The sequence below is a fragment of the Falco punctatus genome (genome assembly GCF_963210335.1).
Source record: "Falco punctatus genome assembly, chromosome: 13".
Classification (NCBI taxonomy): domain Eukaryota; kingdom Metazoa; phylum Chordata; class Aves; order Falconiformes; family Falconidae; genus Falco; species Falco punctatus.
Genome location: NC_137593.1, coordinates 26,322,764 through 26,340,378, shown reverse-complemented (window position 1 = coordinate 26,340,378; position 17,615 = coordinate 26,322,764). Strand labels below are relative to the sequence as shown.

Below are 17,615 nucleotides of genomic sequence, written 5' to 3'. Positions count from 1 at the left end.
AGCGCGTTAACAGCTACCAGTGCTTTAGCTACCACCTTGTTCAGATCTATTCTGAGCCAAGCGTGATGGCAGTGAGGACAATTTTACGGTAGATTATTGCCCCAGTCCAGTTGCTGCTCACACATACAAGTGAGGAAGCTTAAACTTCTTGCTAATTTGCCTGGGGCCGCAGGTGGTGCCTAGGCCCAGCTGCCATGTTCCTTTGACCCACTGAACTAGCCGTTTTTTGGAAGATTTAAATCATGCAAGGGAAAGAAGTCCTCCAGTGCCTTTCATCCTGTCCACCTCACAAAAGGGCAGGCACAGTCTCCAACTATTCATGGAATGGGATTTTCAGGCTGCTCAGCTTAGTTTGGCACAAGAAACTAGAGGTGACACCTCCAGAGGTCTCAGAAGCACACTGTGATTATACGACACACAAGTGGACTCAGAAACAGCACTGTTAATGGCTCACCCCTAAAGAAATATTGAGAATGTTCAAAACAAATAAATTTCTCAGCACCTTGGGTTGTACTAGCAGAGACAGTAGGACCAGTGAAACTTCACTAGTGAGAGGCAAAACTACAGAGCAGAACTATGTGCTTAAGATGTACAGATTCACGTCTGAGGTCCTGTTTTACACTCAGGTCTTTAGGTACACTTCTTAAGAAGAAAGGTGATGGGAAATTATTATTTGGGTGAAAATTTTAAGAAAAATACTCCCTGGGTTTCTTCTGGATAAGAACACATTTGCTACAAACTGTAAATATTAGTAACCACTTCATGTAATTGGGCTTTCTGGAGCATGACCAACAAGCATATACTCATCTTCCAAATAAAGTGAGAAGGCCAGAAAAAGTGAACCGCTTGAATCGGTACCATATTATCAATTTGATTTCATCGTGCAAAAGAACAACCAAGACCCAGTCACATTGCCTCAAGAAATGTCAGCTATGCCAGTGGATAGGACATGTTTTATGTTGACCCCTAAAAGCTCTAGTATCCATGTAGCAGTAGCAGAGAACGAACTGAGAAAATTATAGTGTCGGTTTCTAACAAAATCTTTTGTTTCCCATAGCCACCTCCCCCTTAAGGAGGGCCCAACTATTCCGAAGAGGCTGGCATGACCTTGACAAGTGAAATCTCCTCAGTACTGAACAGGGAAGCAGCAAAACAAACTTTTTCAGCTTCAAACGCTGGACCTAAGCCAGACAAGCAGGCAGTGCAGATGTCATAACCATTGGTTCCTGGGCTTTCCCAGTAAGCCTGCCAACCAGAAGGACTGTACAGCACCTGTATATGCTCAGCAGGGATGCAGAGAAAGACCAGAATATTTTGCACGTAGCAAAGAGTGACAGCTTTCAGAATATTTGCCTACATATTAAAAAAATAAAAAACATCTTCACCCAGGGTGAGAAGATAAATTTTTATGCTTTAACTGAAAAAGAGCAAATCACACATTTCTTCCACCCCTACACTCCACCACTGTTCCCAAATTCTTTAGACTACAGAGGAATGGAGAACTACAATTCAACTGAGGAAGGGAAGACCGTGTACAATTCCACAAAGGCAGAATAAGTTGTTATTGGCAAATTAACAACCAGCCTGTAAACTGCTCAATCAGAAAGTCATCTTCTTCTTTCTGCCAGTGTTGACAGACAATTGCTTGAGAAAAAGGGATAGTCAAGATCCAAGCTACATTACCAGAAGCAAGGCAAGGTACTACTTATCTTTGGTTTCACTTGTTCCTAGTAATTGTCTCTGTAATCAACGGCTGCTGTGAGCAGTCGCTTATGACTGTCAGAGTGCAGTCAGTAGACTGACAGACCTGTTTAAGCAGAGTTTAAATCCAGAGCTTTGGGATGTGCCTTCTTGGATGCCAGCTCTGACAACTTCTTCAGGCGTTTCTTCAGCTCCAGAGGGAACTTCTCATAGCACTTCTTGCATACAGGCTTCATGTCAAATTCCACAAACTTATTCCTTTAACACAAAGAACAGCAGCTATTAAAGCGGTATTTGCAAACTATGTGCTTCACTAAACCAAGTTTCCATGCACCTATGTAAATGCTGTTGTTTGTTTTCTACCGCCCATACAAAACAACTCACTCCCCCATCTGGTCATGTAAGTACAGAGACTGGGTTCTCATCAGGGAACTAGGGTCTTTAGTATTGCGAGTTCAATAAGGAGCAAAGTTTTGCTATATATTTGTATGTAACAGTCTAGAATAATAATGTTGTTATAGAATGGAAATCTCACTTCAAAGGTCCTCTTTGTGAAGAGTTAGAGCTCCTTCATATACAAGGCCAGTGGGGCCAATCCATCACGGTAGGATCACGGTTTGAAGCGGAGAAAGGATAAATGTAGGATCGCTTTCTTTTCTGCCCTTCTACATACTGGAGGTAACTAGCATAACATTTTCTTTCAAAATAATCTACACAACTGTAAATACTGTCACTGAGGGGAGCATCCAGACTAAGGAGACATGGAGGCACAGGTAGTTCAGGACAGGCAGTTACTTTAAGTATAGACCCTTCCCTCTGTACTGCTGAATGAGTTCTCCTCTTACCAACCTACTTAGAGAACAGATTAATGAAGGAAAAGAAATTAGAGGGGATGCTGAGCCCCCGCTCCCTTTTAGTTCTGAAATCAGTGGAATTATAAGCACAGAGAAAAAGCATACTGCCCCTCAGAGAGACACTGACTCAGGGCTCCCCCAAGCTGATACCCTGCCTTAAGGGCAAACATCTCATATGGTCCAAAATATAAACACTGACTTACTTCAGTGTAAGCTTGATGTTGCAGGTGGAGCACGAGAAGCAATTCACACACCAGGCCTTGTTAAGAGCTGATACCACTGCAAAAGCAAAAGCACAAAATAAGAGGAAACTGTCGGAATATTTGAATTCGGATTTGTATCCAAATTCAAATGAGGCCAGATGTGAAAAGAAACACTAGTGCCTTGCAACTGTGGTACTGCAACAGCTGCACTAACAAATGGAACAAGGACAGCAACCCAAAACAAGGAGAGAACAAATCTTACCGTCTCCCTCTATCACGTGGCTGCAGTTGTAGCACACATCTCCAAAGAGCTGCACAGCAAAAAAAATAAGAACAGGAACTCATGTTACTGACTGCTCTTGCTCCCCAAGTTACACAGCTGGTGTGAACATTAAAACCTAACAATCAAAGAATTCCCAGACACTGCAGTAGCCCCCAAATATACCAATTTAAATCTTCTGAATAACTTCTCATACACTTGCCAAATAGTCTATGTTCCTTTGGATCTCATACCACTAAGTACTACAAAACCTTTTTTGTTGATGCCTCACACTCTACCACTGTTATGTGATCTTAAAGTCCTGTACAGGTGGCAATTTGGAGAAAAGAGGATCGGTGAAGTATGATACTTACTGTAGACAAACATCTCCTGATGCTTAACTATAAACATAAAAATAAAACCTAGAGCCACTCTCAAAACAGTAACAATTATCTCTGAAGAAATAGACCGCTTTATCTGACAGAAGAAAATACCAAATTCATAGCTGTGCAGTAGACTCATACAGAAAAAATACGTTTGGGTTGGCTTTTGAAACATATTTCTCTTATGCTTTAGACAGGACATTTATCTTAGGCCCATGGAAGCAAGTAATTGTCAAAGAAGTCCGCACAAATAGTTTTGGAGTAAAATTACAGAGATTCTAACCACAACCCACAGCCAGTATTTTTTTCTGTCAATGGCAAAAAGAAAAATCAATATCCCCATGGAACTTCTATTCTGTTCTTAGCATCACCTTTCAGACCTACCAAGAAAAACTAGTTTTTCTATTAAATTTCACTAATATCTCAATATTGTATTGCCTCTACAAATTCAGATTATGCAAAATCTGCATAGCTTTGCATATGTAAAATGCAAAAAAGCATTTGTCAGTCAGAGCAAGTACCTGCAGTCTAGATGGCAGAATTTACCTGGTTATAGTGAGTTTCACAATAAGCCAGTCCTTTTTTCTCATAGTGTCGGTGCCCCAAGAATGGCTTCTCACATTTGGCACAAACAAAATGCTGTAAAAGACAAAAAAATAAGACATTTATTGGCAGGCAAAGCGACCCCTCCATCACCAAGGGAAAACTTGTATTGAACCATGATTTGTAGCCATGCAAGATAATCATTGAATCACAGAACGGTTTGGGTTGGAAGGGACCTTAAAGATCATCCAGCCCCAACCCCCCTGCCATGGGCAGGGACACCTCCCACCAGCCCAGGCTGCTCCCAGCCCCGTCCAGCCTGGCCTTGGGCACTGCCAGGGATGGGCACCCACAGCTGCTCTGGGCAGCCTGGGCCAGCGCCTTGCCGCCCTCACGGGGGAGAATTTCTTCCTAATGCCTCATCTAAATCTACCTTCTTTCATTTTAAAACTTTTACCCCTTAATGCTTTAATGAAGGAAGAAAAATCTTTATGGAAAGAATAGAAAAGAGGAAATATTTAATTTACTATAGTAATTAAGGATTGCATTAAAGATAGGTAGAAAACCTGCTGAATGGACAACTGTCTTGTGTCTATACTGACAGACTTGTGGACTATCATCTTGTTTGTTTCAGAGAAGAGAAAGAGCTTCAAATGAGCATCATCATCTCTCTCTGTTCAAGCCCTTAGGAGGCTTAAATCACTAAAAAACTTCAGAGCAAGCTGTGACAACTCAGCTGAAAGATATAAAAACAATGAGCTGAAAAAGCTTAAAAAGCAAGAATTGCACTGGCTCTGCCTACATTACAAATTCCAACACACTTATGAATCTGTTAACTGGGGTTGGAGGTGATATATCTAAGTACCTCGCAGTAAATACGTAAAGTTATTATTAAGTAAATGCTGTTCAGTAAACCATATTCTGCAAGAATCTTTACAACACAACTCGGGCATTTTAAAACTAAGGTTATTACTGTTGTGAAAGCAGAGCTTTCTTAAGCAACCTTGATGACCCTGCCGTACTCATTCACTCACATATGGTGAAGGCAATCTGAAACACAAGCAATTGTTTTTCGTCTGAATTCCTGTATTACAGATCACAGAAACGTCTACAGCTTCCAAGCAATACTAGCCAAAATGGCTCCTGAAGGAAGTTTCAGGTTCAAAGAGACCTCACCTCGACATGCCACTGCTTTCCCAGAGCATTGACCACTCGTCCCTCGATGGGCCTGCGGCAGGCTCCACAGATGGGGATCCCCATCTTGTCGTGGCAGGGCAGGCAATACAGTTCTCCCTTCAGTTCCCGGGCCTCAGCAGTCAGCTCCTTCCTGCAAACGCAAACATGTCCCTCAAGTAAGAACACCAAGCGAAGCTCTTTAATTCCAGAGGTGACGTTTTGGAAGACTAAACTTGAAAGTTAACATACTTCAGCAACTTTCGTGCTACAAATGCAGAGTTGTTAAATTAAGCTAGTGAAATACTGTTTTCAACTCATCTTTCTAAAACTGCTTTCTCAGTTTGCCTGACAAGAGAACTCACGTGGAGTATAATGTCTTTGGCTAGATACTCTAGCAGAAATAGGAGGTGTGCTTACATGGAAAAATGCAGTGTCATATAAAAAATCCAGCTCTCTTTGAATGGGATAGCTCAGGTACCAGGACCATCCTAGTCGTGCTCAGCACCGAGCCATTTACTTTATTCTTCAGCACCGTTGCCCATTCTAGGGCAGTGCTGCGCTCCAGTTACACTGCCTTCGTGGCAAATAGGTCAGGCAGGTATTGGCATGGAAATGGACTTTGTCAGGCAGAAGACTGACACAGCTCACCAGGTCATCTTTTTTTTCTACTAGGAATGCAACGTGAAACTATTTTGAATAGCCTGGCAACAGCTACCTTTGGACAACACTATTACTGTAATCTACACAAGCCTTTCAGATAACTTCATACCAAGGAACTATTTTCAGGAACTATTTTCATTTTAAGCATAAAATACTGTCGTTCAAGTTTAGGATTAAAAAAACATTGAATGGCAAAATAAAACTAAAGTTCCTGTAGGTTTTCTAAATTTCTTTTGATTTCTCCTGACACAACTTCTTTTTGTTCAACAATGTGAAGGCAGCAAAGTTTAGGCCTTGGAAAGGATTGTCCTTTCTTGTCAGAGTTTAGAATATGAGAACATACCCACAGTGGGTGCAGTTGAAGTGATCTGGATGGTAGGAATCATTCCTAAACATCAGAGGCTGCTCATCGATTATCAAGTGGCACTTCTGACAGATGTACTTGCCCAGTCCCTTAGCTTTTTCACGGTTATGGCATGGCCTGCACAGATGCCTGGTTGAACAAAGTAAAGAAAAGAAAATACTAAGAAATTCTTTCTCCTAAAACAATGTATAGTTTATGATGTAGGATGTACTTTATGTTACAGAATAAGTGTCTTCTGAGGTCAGACCAAACATAATTTAGTTTAGCATCTTGTCTTTCACACCAGTTGCACAGAAAAGGATACGTGGATAGAGTAGTCACAGAGTTCTATTTCCCTAGAACACTCCTCCAATATTCCCTGATCTACATCCCATCAAGGATATCAGTCTTATTCTTCCAGGCATCCTTTCCAGTTCTTCTAGATCCTTTTTGAGAGGTGGGCAAGGAAAGGTGGCAACACCCTCTCTCTATTACTAACTATGGGATCCAGCCATGCTAACGGCACTACAGCACTGGGAAGGAGTCAAGAAGAGAGAATAAAGAATATTAAACCAGAGCACATTGCTTGAATGTTTTTACCACGACTGGATTCCTTGGTCTTCAGTAGCTGGGACGAACAAGAGACCACTGAAGCAGCTCTTCTGCCTACAAATTCCTTCTAGTTCTAAGTTAAAGAAAATAAAGAACTACGCAATTTTATGTGGTAAATGTTACTGTGTTCCTATCACATGTTCTAGAAGATATTATAAGTACAGTTCTGAGCAGGTAGGTAAGCCAAATTTCTGGTAGAAAAGCCTGAGCAAAGGCATAAAAAAACCTCTGTAAAGGCTGACAGAACCCAACAGTTCTATCCCAGTATTTCTCCGAGGAGAAGCTGTTCAGTTTACTTGCCTATTACCTACCCCTCTAGCTGCAATGCTGCAGGCTGGGGAGAATTTATGGTAACATGAAAATGGCAGGGGAATGACTTCTGGGGGTTTCTTTGTCACAAAACAGACAAGCCTGCTTAATTCCTTTCACTGTATCGCTATGTGAAACACTCACTCAGATTTACAGGTCATTCTCAAAAGACATCAGACAAAAGGAGAAGTTCAAATGCAAAGAGTAGATTTATGGCTGAAGTAGTGGGTTCTTTGCAGAGCCCCTTCCAAAATTCTGCTGTGATGAATCACTTACCCTTAGATCCGTGAAATGAGGGTAAGAATACAACACAGATGTTGTTGTGAGACCTCAAACATTTATGACCCTCAGCTGGCAGGCGCCTGTCTAAGTGCTAAGTATCATTATTATTCTCTCCAAATCTGAGTCCTCCTGTCAGCAAGTGTCTCTCTCCAGGGCTGGAACTACTGTCTGCCCAGACGGAGTCCAGAAAAAGCAGACAGCACCCCATTATAAAGAAACATGCAGCTGTGCTCATCTCAGCATAAAGGCATCAATTTTATTCGGCACTGTCAAATGCAGAGTAATTATACGGGGCAGGACATAGGGACCCTGAAGCAAGTGTCCTGAAAGAGACCCCTCTCATTCAGCTGAATAAGATGCCTTCAGCCATTTGCACTGATAAACCATTATCAGCCCCTCCCCGCTCACAAACCCTCGCTGCCATCCCATAGACCCTCCTCTATTGCAAGCAAAGGGAAGTGTTGGACAGGCTAAGCTGTTACCATAGCAGCCGCCCCTCTCCCTCTCCCCCTCCCCACTCCCACCATTATGGAATTATCCCATTCTGAAATGTCCTGTTGTGTCTATTAATACCAGACTTCCCCTAAACAATGCTTCTCTCCACCCTCCTAAAATAATCAGGGGACTCCAAGAAGTCTGTGTTCAGGGCTGGGAGTTCAGTAGCAGCCTTTAGTAAGCACCATGAACACTGGAATATTCATAAGGTATATTCATATCTATAACAGCAGCAGCAACCCCAGTGCCAAGAGCTCAGCTGGGATGAAGACTGCTCCTCAGTGCTGGGGTGTCCTCTCTGTTGTGTGACTGAGCTGATAATGCGCTATCAGAGCTAGAAGAGCACTATATAGAGGGGCTCCCCTTAGCAACTCTGCAACCGTGCTCTTTTTGGATCATCTTCTTGTTTTCACCGTTGCTGCTTCTATTTGGTTTGCTCTCATCAGAAGGAGTTCCTTGAGATTTTCCCCGAAAGGACCCTACACTCCACCCACAGGACTGCACTGTAAAGAGGTAAGAGACAAAATTCTGTTAGCAGAACAATGAGGGAGCTTTCCTAACAGCATTAGTTTTAGATGGTGTCAGTGAGGTAGAAAGACGCACACACAGAGAGGTGTGGATGAATATAATGGAAATGTTTGCAACTAAGAACAGGCAGCATTTTTTGAACTTCAAGAAATAATTTCCTTACTCTTCTTTACACCGCTCCTCCAAAGCATAGAAGTTTTCAAACTTCTGCACCTGATGTACATCCATTTGTGCCAGGAAAGCCGACAGTTGTATGGTATGTCCATTGCTCTCTGACACTGCTTTGATGTTTACAAATATTCCAGCTGAAGGGTGGGAAGCTCAGCAGGGAGTAATTTTTAGGAGAATAATTTCAGTCAGAAGTGGACTATTTCTCATGAATAGTACTTTCAGTGAAAGATAGGAGACACTCCCATTTGACAGGACACTACAACCACAATCATACAACCCCACAAACTAGCATAATCCCAAACCAGAATGAGAGCAAGAACAGTAATTTATGATATCCACTATAAACCCTAAAATACAGTTCAGATTTATCTGCAGTGGGCTTCAAACTAGCCAGGTAACTAACTTAAGATTAACTAAATATTTCTTCTGCTTATTGTTTCATTAATGACAGATACAGCAGCTGCTGAAAGAGTAATCAGTAATTATGTCTATTGTGGATTGTTGACTTGTTTCTCGGCAGAAGAGAAACAGAGCATAAAATATGGTCAGTGTGCATGCATTTCAAATGAGCAGCGACATCCTCATTACAGCTCAGCCCTGGGAGGCCTGGGATAATAGTTGGTTCCAAATAGTGCTCTGTTTAGCAATACGTAAATCACTAAATATCCACACAACACCAAGAGTGCAATCCAAGTGGAAAACATTGGACAATGAACCAGGCTCCTAAAGGAGTTTTCTGCCTGCAGAGTCAAAGCCTCTTGCACCATACAGCTTAGCACAATCTACCCATTCTAGGTGATTTGTGGAAGTTTCTAGTTTGCTCTTAGCATTCATACAGACAAGTACAACAAGCTTTCAAGGACTTTCCGTGCTTTTTTGTAAGCATAACAAACCAACAAGAAAGAAAAAACTAAAAATCAAACACATTTATTTTAAACTGATAGGATAAAACCAGCCAAAATAGAAGTAGAACTGTAAATAACAGCAAAGGGCTTTCCATACTGTCTACAGAACACACTATCAAAGAACTATTACTTTTGTAAAGTTGTCGCATTTTGTTGAAAACAGATCAATTTAAAAAAAAAAACCCAACAATTAATTATAGTGACATGTCAGCTCTTTTCCTAACCTACCCAAGTACTACATCACAATTTTACATGAATGAACAGAACTGTAAAAAAAAAAAAAAAAACTTGATTAAAATTCCCTTCTAATTTAAAACCTAAGCAAAATTAGGCAGAGGCCCACTTCCCTTTTCTATGATTTCTGACCAGGCAATGAAAAATACCTCCCTTCACCTTGCTCTTCTAAAAAGTACATTAGATAATAGCAGCTCTACTGTGAAGGCACTCATTTGAAAAGACTGAATTAATTTTATCATTAGTTCCAAGCCTCTCCCTTCCTGACACTGACATACTGGGCTTCTAGATAGCTCTGACATTCTCCTTTCCACTCCACCCCACAGTGTTCTGCAGTGAAAGCATGCCCATCTAGAAATCAAGAGCAGACTCAACGCCGTCATCAGTGAGGACAATACTCTGGACTTGTAAGTCTTGGCCGTTCCAAGTCTGGTACTGACACTCAATCTGAATCCCAAAGATCCTCCTTAGGAAATCAGCTCAAATAGAATTGGTTCAATGTATCATGCTGCTAAACCCCTAATATTTAGCTTGTAAACAGGGAAAAAGTGCTTACCGCTTTGCCTCCTGAACGGCTATAAATCATTAAGACAACAGACATCCTTGCCTGTTCCATCAGACAACCCTTGCTTCTGCCTTTTCAGCTGGTCCAAGCAGCATTTACTGCTTTCTCAGTGGTGTCACAACCACGTACTGCTTAGCCATCAGACCACCCCATCACTGACGTGAGTATAAAGATCACCTGTTCATATTTTTTGCAGATGAAAAGCATATTTAAACATAAAAAGGCTGAACAGCCAGAACATTAGGTGACAGGTACCACTGTAAATTAACAGCCAGTAAAAAGGCATGGTCTCATTGTATTTCTCCTTTGGTATGCAATAGAAAAACACATATTTAAACTACTTCCATCCGGGGAGGACAAGTATTTGAGCATTCAACATTACTGTCACATATAAACTTCAGCATCTTGTATTCAAAAATACTTGCAGGTTTTACTTTGTAAGGGACAAACAAACACTAGAAACAAAAATTGCTAGCTCCTCTGCAAACCCAGGAAATTCACACTGAAAACTGCAATGAGGAATTTTCCTTTTGTACGTGAAAGCCAAGATTTCGCATGTATTTGTACAGATAAAATGTCCCTTGGGGAAAAAAGGGCTGTACAGTCTTCCTTACACATGCACTTCTAGTAATCTCAAGGTAGTAACTGTTGCCATCTCTTGGACCACGAAGCATGCAGCCAGCTGTAGGCAATGAGTACCCATACACTCAAACCTAGATTCTTTTTTTTTTTGCCATAAACATGCAGGGTATCTAGGCAATGCATGGAGTAAGACGGCCCCTCTGTGGCCATATGAAGAAATTTCAGTTTCTGAATTTCACTGCGTTTCCCTTCTGTTGACTTTTCTCTCTTCATCTGTGAACTAGACAGAGGTGGTCCAGCATACTAATCTCTAGCTACTATAGTTTTCTGTCCACCTGAAAGTGATAGCAGTCAAACAAAAGATGGTAATTACCTTGGATTTTTGTTTACATTTTCCGATATATTGGTCTGCTCTTCATCCCATTTCAGTTGCTTGATTAGCCACCAATATTTTTAGACATCTGAATAATCAGTTCTGCTGGGACGCTGGATGCATTGCGTAATGCATTGGATCAACTGTCTAATGATGCAAGATTTCAGCATATAGCATAGCTTCTGCCCAAGACCAAAAATTTTGTCAAACAACATCAGCAACGATGTTAAAATTTTAATCTCAGTAGAGGAAAATGGAGGGTATTGAATGTTACGGAGAAATGGTCCATCAGTACAAAATGTGATGATGAGCACAATGGAGAGGAATCCAAGAAACAGAGACAATGCTGGAAACTCAGCCTGCCTGTATATCCCTACCACCTACACCCCCAGATGAGGAATGTGTAAAAAAACACGGGTAGGTGCCCAGAAAATCTTACCATTTTTTGTTGGTGCTGCTCAGGACCCTGCAGGCAACAGACTGGCAAAGCTAGGCTCAGTTTTACTAAGCTGCTGCTTGGAAAAGGCCCTGGATAAGTTACAGCGGAGTTCAGGCTTTTGAGGGAGGAAGAGAGAGAAGAAAGCTGCAGGGAAGCATGACACTGACAAGTAATCAGCAGCACGGGCATTACTAATAATCTTTTCTGAGTCAATTCAGTACTTTCTGCTGTTCAAATGAGATGTTGCTACCCATCTGAATAGTTTCCTCCTATATTGGAACTAGATGCTTAAATAAGGGACTTTAGACTGAAATAATTCTCAAAGATTTTTCAGGATCCCTGCGGGTTTTTTAATAACAGCAATACAAGACCTGTCTTCCACCTCTTCTAGGAACAAGACAGATATTCTAAGGTAGGCCACCTTACAACAGATACTTGTGCTCAGAAAAGCTGACTTGTTAGGGGTTCTTCAGTCCTGAATTAGGCTTTCAAATTAAACATAACAAATATTTTCTAGCTAGACATACAGAACCCATTTCCACTCTTCCATTATCCAGACACATAAGCATTTCACTACTCTGTTATTCAAATGAACTCAGCATAGGTTGAAGACAAGCTCATAATCAGCTAGCTAGCTCGTTACAGTGGTTCCTTCAGCAGAAATTAATGGTCTGGAAAACCCAGACGAGCAGAAGGTATTCAGAATTTTAATACAAGGGTTTAAACTCAGATCTACCTGTCATATTAAACACCAATATAGCAAGCAGTAGACATCACTGATTTCCATGTGTGGTCTTTTGGGTGGGTCGTTTGGGTTTGAGTTTTGGGTTTCTTTCTTCACAAAATCAGGCTCTGTTGTAATAGACTGTCTCAATTCTTTCAGGTTTGGGGTTTTTTTCTTCTTCAAAACTGTGGTGAAAAATGAATGGCCCAGCAGATCCCTCAAGCCTACTCTTCAATTGCTCAAATCAATCAAATTTCTCTTTGGAAACATCAGAGCAATGTGGCAAAGAGACACACCTCGAGAACATCCTTTTTGCCACTTTCTACTTCCTGGACTTCATCCTGGCTTTTGTTGGCAATGCCCTGGCTCTTTGGCTCTTCCTGCGGGACCAAAAGTCAGGCACACCTGCCAACATTTTCCTGATGCACCTCGCTGTGGCTGACCTGTCCTTTGTGCTGGTACTTCCCACACGGCTGGTGTACCATTTTTCTGGCAATCACTGGCCATTCGGTGAGATCCCATGCAGACTCACTGGCTTCCTTTTTTACCTCAACATGTATGCCAGTATCTACTTCCTCATGTGTATCAGCGTTGACCGTTTCCTAGCCATTGTGCACCCTGTGAAATCCATCAAGCTCCGCAGGTCGCTTTATGCCCATTTGGCATGTGCCTTTCTATGGGTTGTAGTTGGGGTTGCAATGGCACCTCTGCTGCTCAGTGTGCAGACAGTTGAGATGAAAAACACAACCATCTGCCTGCAGCTGTACAGGGAAAAGGCATCACGTCACGCCCTTGTGTCCTTAGCAGTGGCATTCACCTTCCCATTTGTTACTACAGTGACTTGCTACTTATTAATCATCCAAAGCCTGAAGAGCGGGAACAGAGTTGAGAAACACCTGAAGGAAAAAGCTATCAAAATGATCATCATGGTCCTGATGATCTTTCTGATTTGCTTTGTACCTTATCACGTCAATCGCTACATTTACATTCTCCATTACAACGGGACCAAAACTTCCTGTGAAACACAGCGTATTCTAGCCCTCAGCAACCGCATCACTTCCTGCCTCACGAGCCTGAATGGTGCCCTGGACCCAGTCATGTATTTTTTTGTAGCTGAGAAATTCCGTGAGGCTTTGTGCAATCTCTTTTGTGTTAAAAAGACTGTAATGTTGCCTCAAACATATGAGGGTAAGACAAATGAAAGCTCACTAAGTGCTAAATCAGAACTGTGAACGTGACTTTTGTCACTGCTTTGACTTAAGAACACTCTGTTCCACCAAAATAAGGTAAGGGTGCAAATATACGGTGAGATAGTCCACCGAGAGTCAAACTCATCCTGAGGAGAGAAGATCTGTTGTTTTAATGGGACTGCAATTAGCAAGAACTCCTCTAACAACAGAGATCACATGTTCTTGTCTTACTGTAAGTGCAAACAGAAGTAGTTCTACTGATTTCCAAGATGTGAAACTGAGGACTGAACACTTGGGAATAAGGAAGAGAGCAAAGACGCTATTAAATGGACGTTTAGGAAAAAAAAAAAAAAAAAGCAAAAAAAAGAAATTAATTCTCAAAGTCAGATTCTTCCTCTGCACAATGCATACAGCCTACTTTAAAATTTTACATTGCTCCAGCAGTAGAAACCCACTCCCCCGATAGACCTGCCTGATGAAATGCCAGCATGCTTGCACATCTTGTTCAAGTCTTCAAATTCAAAGCGTTTATACACAGTAGACAGAAAATTGGTACTAAATGGTGGCAAGAAAAAAAGACTGAAGTGCTGCAATGCACCCAACCTGGACTGGAGTTAAGCTAGGACTTCCAATTTTTTTTATTTCTTCCCAACATTCAGAGCTGCAGATGAGCACTAAACTTCACACAACCTTTTCTATCTCGCCTCTGCCATTGTCTCAAAGCTGCAGGCAGAGGCAGGACAACATTTAGTACACTGTCTCTTTTATGTAGTTCCCTGAAGAACATCAGATATCCCGATAACCCTCAAACTACAGAATGGAAAAGGGCTGTTTAGGAATACAGCATTCATCTTTACTACATACTGAATCATAAAAATATGAACCCAAACGGTGAAAATGAAGTAAGCATATGAACAAGTTTACTTTGTCCAGAAGAGACTCCTACCTCTGAGGTGTTTTACAACTATTTTTTGTGATATATCTAGCAAGACTATTCCTTCACTACAGACAAAATAGGGATTATCTTAACTATCCTTACTGATACAAATTGCATCCAGCAGAATATATCTGGAAAGGACAGGCACACTAGGGAAAACCAGGTACAATGAGAAGCGGGAAAAAGAACCCAAGAGTTCCCAGTAATATTTACTAGAAGACTGCTTCGATGCTATGAAGGTAAATATTATAGGAAATCATGTGACAGGTGAACTGTATTTTTATGTACAGACATATACATACATATCTCTTTTCTGTGCTTCTGGGAACGAGCTCCTTACTCTTTCAGATTTGGTCCACAAATTATGAAATCAAATGTACTTTATCCTACTTGAACTGCTTTAATCCTGACTGCTTTCCCAAAACAGCCTAGGTGCTATCACAACAGCCCATTCTAGCAAGCTTAGGTGTTGAAAGAAAATTATGCCCAACTCCAAATACTAAGGCAGAGAAGCTCATGCAGGATGGAAGAGGGAATTGAGAGGGCTCCCTGCTGGACAGGGTACAAGTATATAACCTTTCCTTCCCTTCCTCACCATTTAGCTAGTGAGAATATAAACTCTAGGAAACTACTAGGCTTTGCTCAAGACATTGAAAGCCTGAAATTAACTATGATTTGCACAACACTCTGCTAACTACTGGATCGTTTTATTTCTTACCATGGTATGCTTTTGTACAGGTTCCCTTTTATGTTTTTATTTCTTACTTCTTAATTAAATGCATTAATCAAACCTCTAGGGCTCATTTTTATATTTCTGTATATAAAACGAATGTTTTCTGAAGACCAGGGGGATCACATTCTGAACAGGATTTGCTGTAATCCTCCTGTTATTCTTTTGGCCTTTTGCTATATCTTGACTTCCTGCTCAGCAGCTTACTTGATATATACCTTGCCCAAGATCACAAAATCCCTTTTTCTCACTTGCTATTCAGCCTTTTGCCTGAAATCCCTTTCATTTCCAGAACCCACCTGCTAGCTACTAAAATTTGAGTTTCTGCTTTCTACATGTTTCATTGGATGAGGAATTCTGTTCTTCATCCCATTTCCCACCTCCTAAAAGACTATTTCTTAAAGCTTCTTCTGTACCTTTCCAAGCTTTACCTCTCGTGTACAACTAACTGACCACTCTCAACATCTCGCTACTGTATCAATAACATACTGATAAAACTTTCAGAGCTCCTGCTCTATCTTACCTGCCAGCATTCTTCACAAAACCCAGGTCAGCAAGTGCTACATCACAGAGCTCACAGCGGAAACATTCTGGGTGCCAGTTAATGTTCATCGCCTTGATAACACGTCCAATAATGAATTCACCTGCAAAAGGAAAGCAACACCTTGAGATGCATGCAGAAAGCAGTCTTATCAAAAGTATGCTGCCCTAATCATTCCAACTTTAATTCCACAGGAACTATTACAGTCTAACTTTGAAAACCCTGATTATAAACCTAATTATTCCCACAACCAGGATACCCTAAATCACTGCTGGTATCATGCTTTGTTTCCTTCTAGAGCTTCTGCTCCTTAAAATGACCTCAACAATCCCAGGCCAGGGCTGGATGGATGTCACTGCAACGGTGGGAGGTTTGCATGGCCCTGTAGCTGTTACCCCACAGTGTTGACATGCACCACATCTTACCACATTCCCCGCAGCAAGGAGCAAACAGCATCTGAAAGTCATGCTCACAGTACTTCCGACCTTCAAACTGCAAACAAGAGAGAAGGAGTCCTCATGAGTAACTGAGCTACTCTTACGTCTTGATTTACTCATGTAATTCAGAGCTACCCCTCCCACATGAGGCTAAAACTCACAGCAAATTAAGAATGCAGCATGTTTAAAAGAATGTGCTATTCAAAATATGTGCTTGCACGTACTCTGTAAAAACAATTCAACCTCATTTTTAAATAGATTCACCAATTTCAGTTGCCCAATTGGAAAAGTTTAGTATAAAAAGTCTAAAAAAAAGACAAAAAAACACTTATGCCTAATGAAATATTAAGAAACATTTTCTATTTTCCTTTTGAAATGCCTCTTACTCAAAGAGCAAGCATACAGTTTTTGTTGTTACTGATATATAGGAAGGAGCGTGTGAGAAGAAAAAAAAAGCAAATGAAGTCTGAAGCCCTTTAAAAAAACAATCAACAAAGGTTTAGGGCTAAGAAATTAAACATGCAAGAAAGATGGAAATTCATATTTCTGCCAGAATTTTCACCTAATTCCTTGCATTTTAATTCAGTTGTTTCTCTTCTCTTACACAGTATGAGAACTCACCTCATAAAAAAGTCCATCTGGGAACTGACGAAAACACTGAGCACAGACAAAGCAGTTTTCATGATAGAGCTCCCCATTGCTGTTCACAATCCTTTCTGCAGGATCAAATCGAGTCTGGCAGCGTTCACATACTGCATTTGCGAGAGCATCAGACATATTACTGGAATAAAGACAGGAATAAGAACATGAGCAATGTCACAGTCAATCACATGAGTATAATCATATCATCCAAGTTTCCCCAACATCTATGAACGCAACATTTCCACTTCTTTAAACTTCCTTTTACATGAAGAAAAAAAAAGGTCAATGAGTCAATTCAGCACTGACATCAGTTAGAAATAATGTTCTTGCAACTCACACGTGGCAGAATAAGCTCATGTTGCAGACTTACCTACTGCACCTACTTTCGGCTGCTTCACCAGTCTTTTGCCCCATTATGTCATCCTGCTAATAGCTCACACCAAATATCCACAGTTTTAAATAAATCAGTAGTTCAGAGAGTAGCAAACACAACGATCCTGACTTCATAGGATTTCTGGTCCTGGGATGTGCACCTCTGAGGATTTTCTGGTGTGTAATAAGCACTGATATCCAGCTGCAGTCTCCCCTTCGTTGCAGGAATTAACAGCATTTCCCCCTCTACCCAGCAGCTTATGTGCACAGGAGTAATAGGAAAATAATTGCATACAATGCCTCTGTCCTCCTAATAAATCAGTTGAAACTGTCAAAGTGTTAAAAAGGTATGGGTAGAGAGAAGTCTCTCTGGCTGGTTTGGGAAATAGATTAGCTTCATTTCCTCAGAAAGTGAAGCTACAAAA

At 41.1% G+C, this 17,615-nt stretch overlaps 2 protein-coding genes across 6 annotated transcripts in view; one reads left to right on the top strand and one right to left on the bottom strand.

Annotated features, from left to right (window-relative positions):
• Positions 1 to 192: 192 nt before the first annotated feature.
• The window catches only part of LIMS2 (LIM zinc finger domain containing 2), a 30,992-nt gene continuing 13,569 nt past the window's right edge, over positions 193 to 17,615 (bottom strand). For both annotated transcript variants that reach the window (XM_080409832.1, XM_080409831.1), the window contains exons 2-10: positions 16,798 to 16,957; positions 16,165 to 16,231; positions 15,722 to 15,842; positions 6,123 to 6,272; positions 5,120 to 5,270; positions 3,947 to 4,039; positions 3,021 to 3,069; positions 2,759 to 2,834; positions 193 to 1,959 (exon numbers count right to left, since the gene is read on the bottom strand). In XM_080409832.1, coding sequence (XP_080265958.1) covers positions 1,812 to 1,959; positions 2,759 to 2,834; positions 3,021 to 3,069; positions 3,947 to 4,039; positions 5,120 to 5,270; positions 6,123 to 6,272; positions 15,722 to 15,842; positions 16,165 to 16,231; positions 16,798 to 16,957 — 1,015 coding nt within the window. In that variant the 3' untranslated portion in view covers positions 193 to 1,811. The remainder of the gene's footprint in view (positions 1,960 to 2,758; positions 2,835 to 3,020; positions 3,070 to 3,946; positions 4,040 to 5,119; positions 5,271 to 6,122; positions 6,273 to 15,721; positions 15,843 to 16,164; positions 16,232 to 16,797; positions 16,958 to 17,615) is intronic.
• GPR17 (G protein-coupled receptor 17) lies at positions 6,279 to 14,727 on the top strand. Of its 4 annotated transcripts, none has more exons than XM_080409850.1 (3): positions 6,279 to 8,333; positions 9,985 to 10,065; positions 12,501 to 14,727. In XM_080409850.1, exon 3 carries the CDS (start codon positions 12,539 to 12,541, stop codon positions 13,571 to 13,573), a length of 1,035 nt encoding a protein of 344 aa, XP_080265976.1. In that variant the 5' UTR covers positions 6,279 to 8,333; positions 9,985 to 10,065; positions 12,501 to 12,538; the 3' UTR covers positions 13,574 to 14,727. The 4 variants fall into 4 exon arrangements, with proteins under 4 accessions (XP_080265976.1, XP_080265975.1, XP_080265977.1 ...); XM_080409849.1 differs by having other exon boundaries at positions 11,235 to 14,727; XM_080409851.1 differs by lacking the exon at positions 9,985 to 10,065.

Excerpts from the sequence above, each read along its gene's own strand:
- GPR17 (XM_080409851.1), top strand. The coding sequence starts at position 12,539 with ATGAATGGCCCAGCAGATCCCTCAAGCCTACTCTTCAATTGCTCAAAT.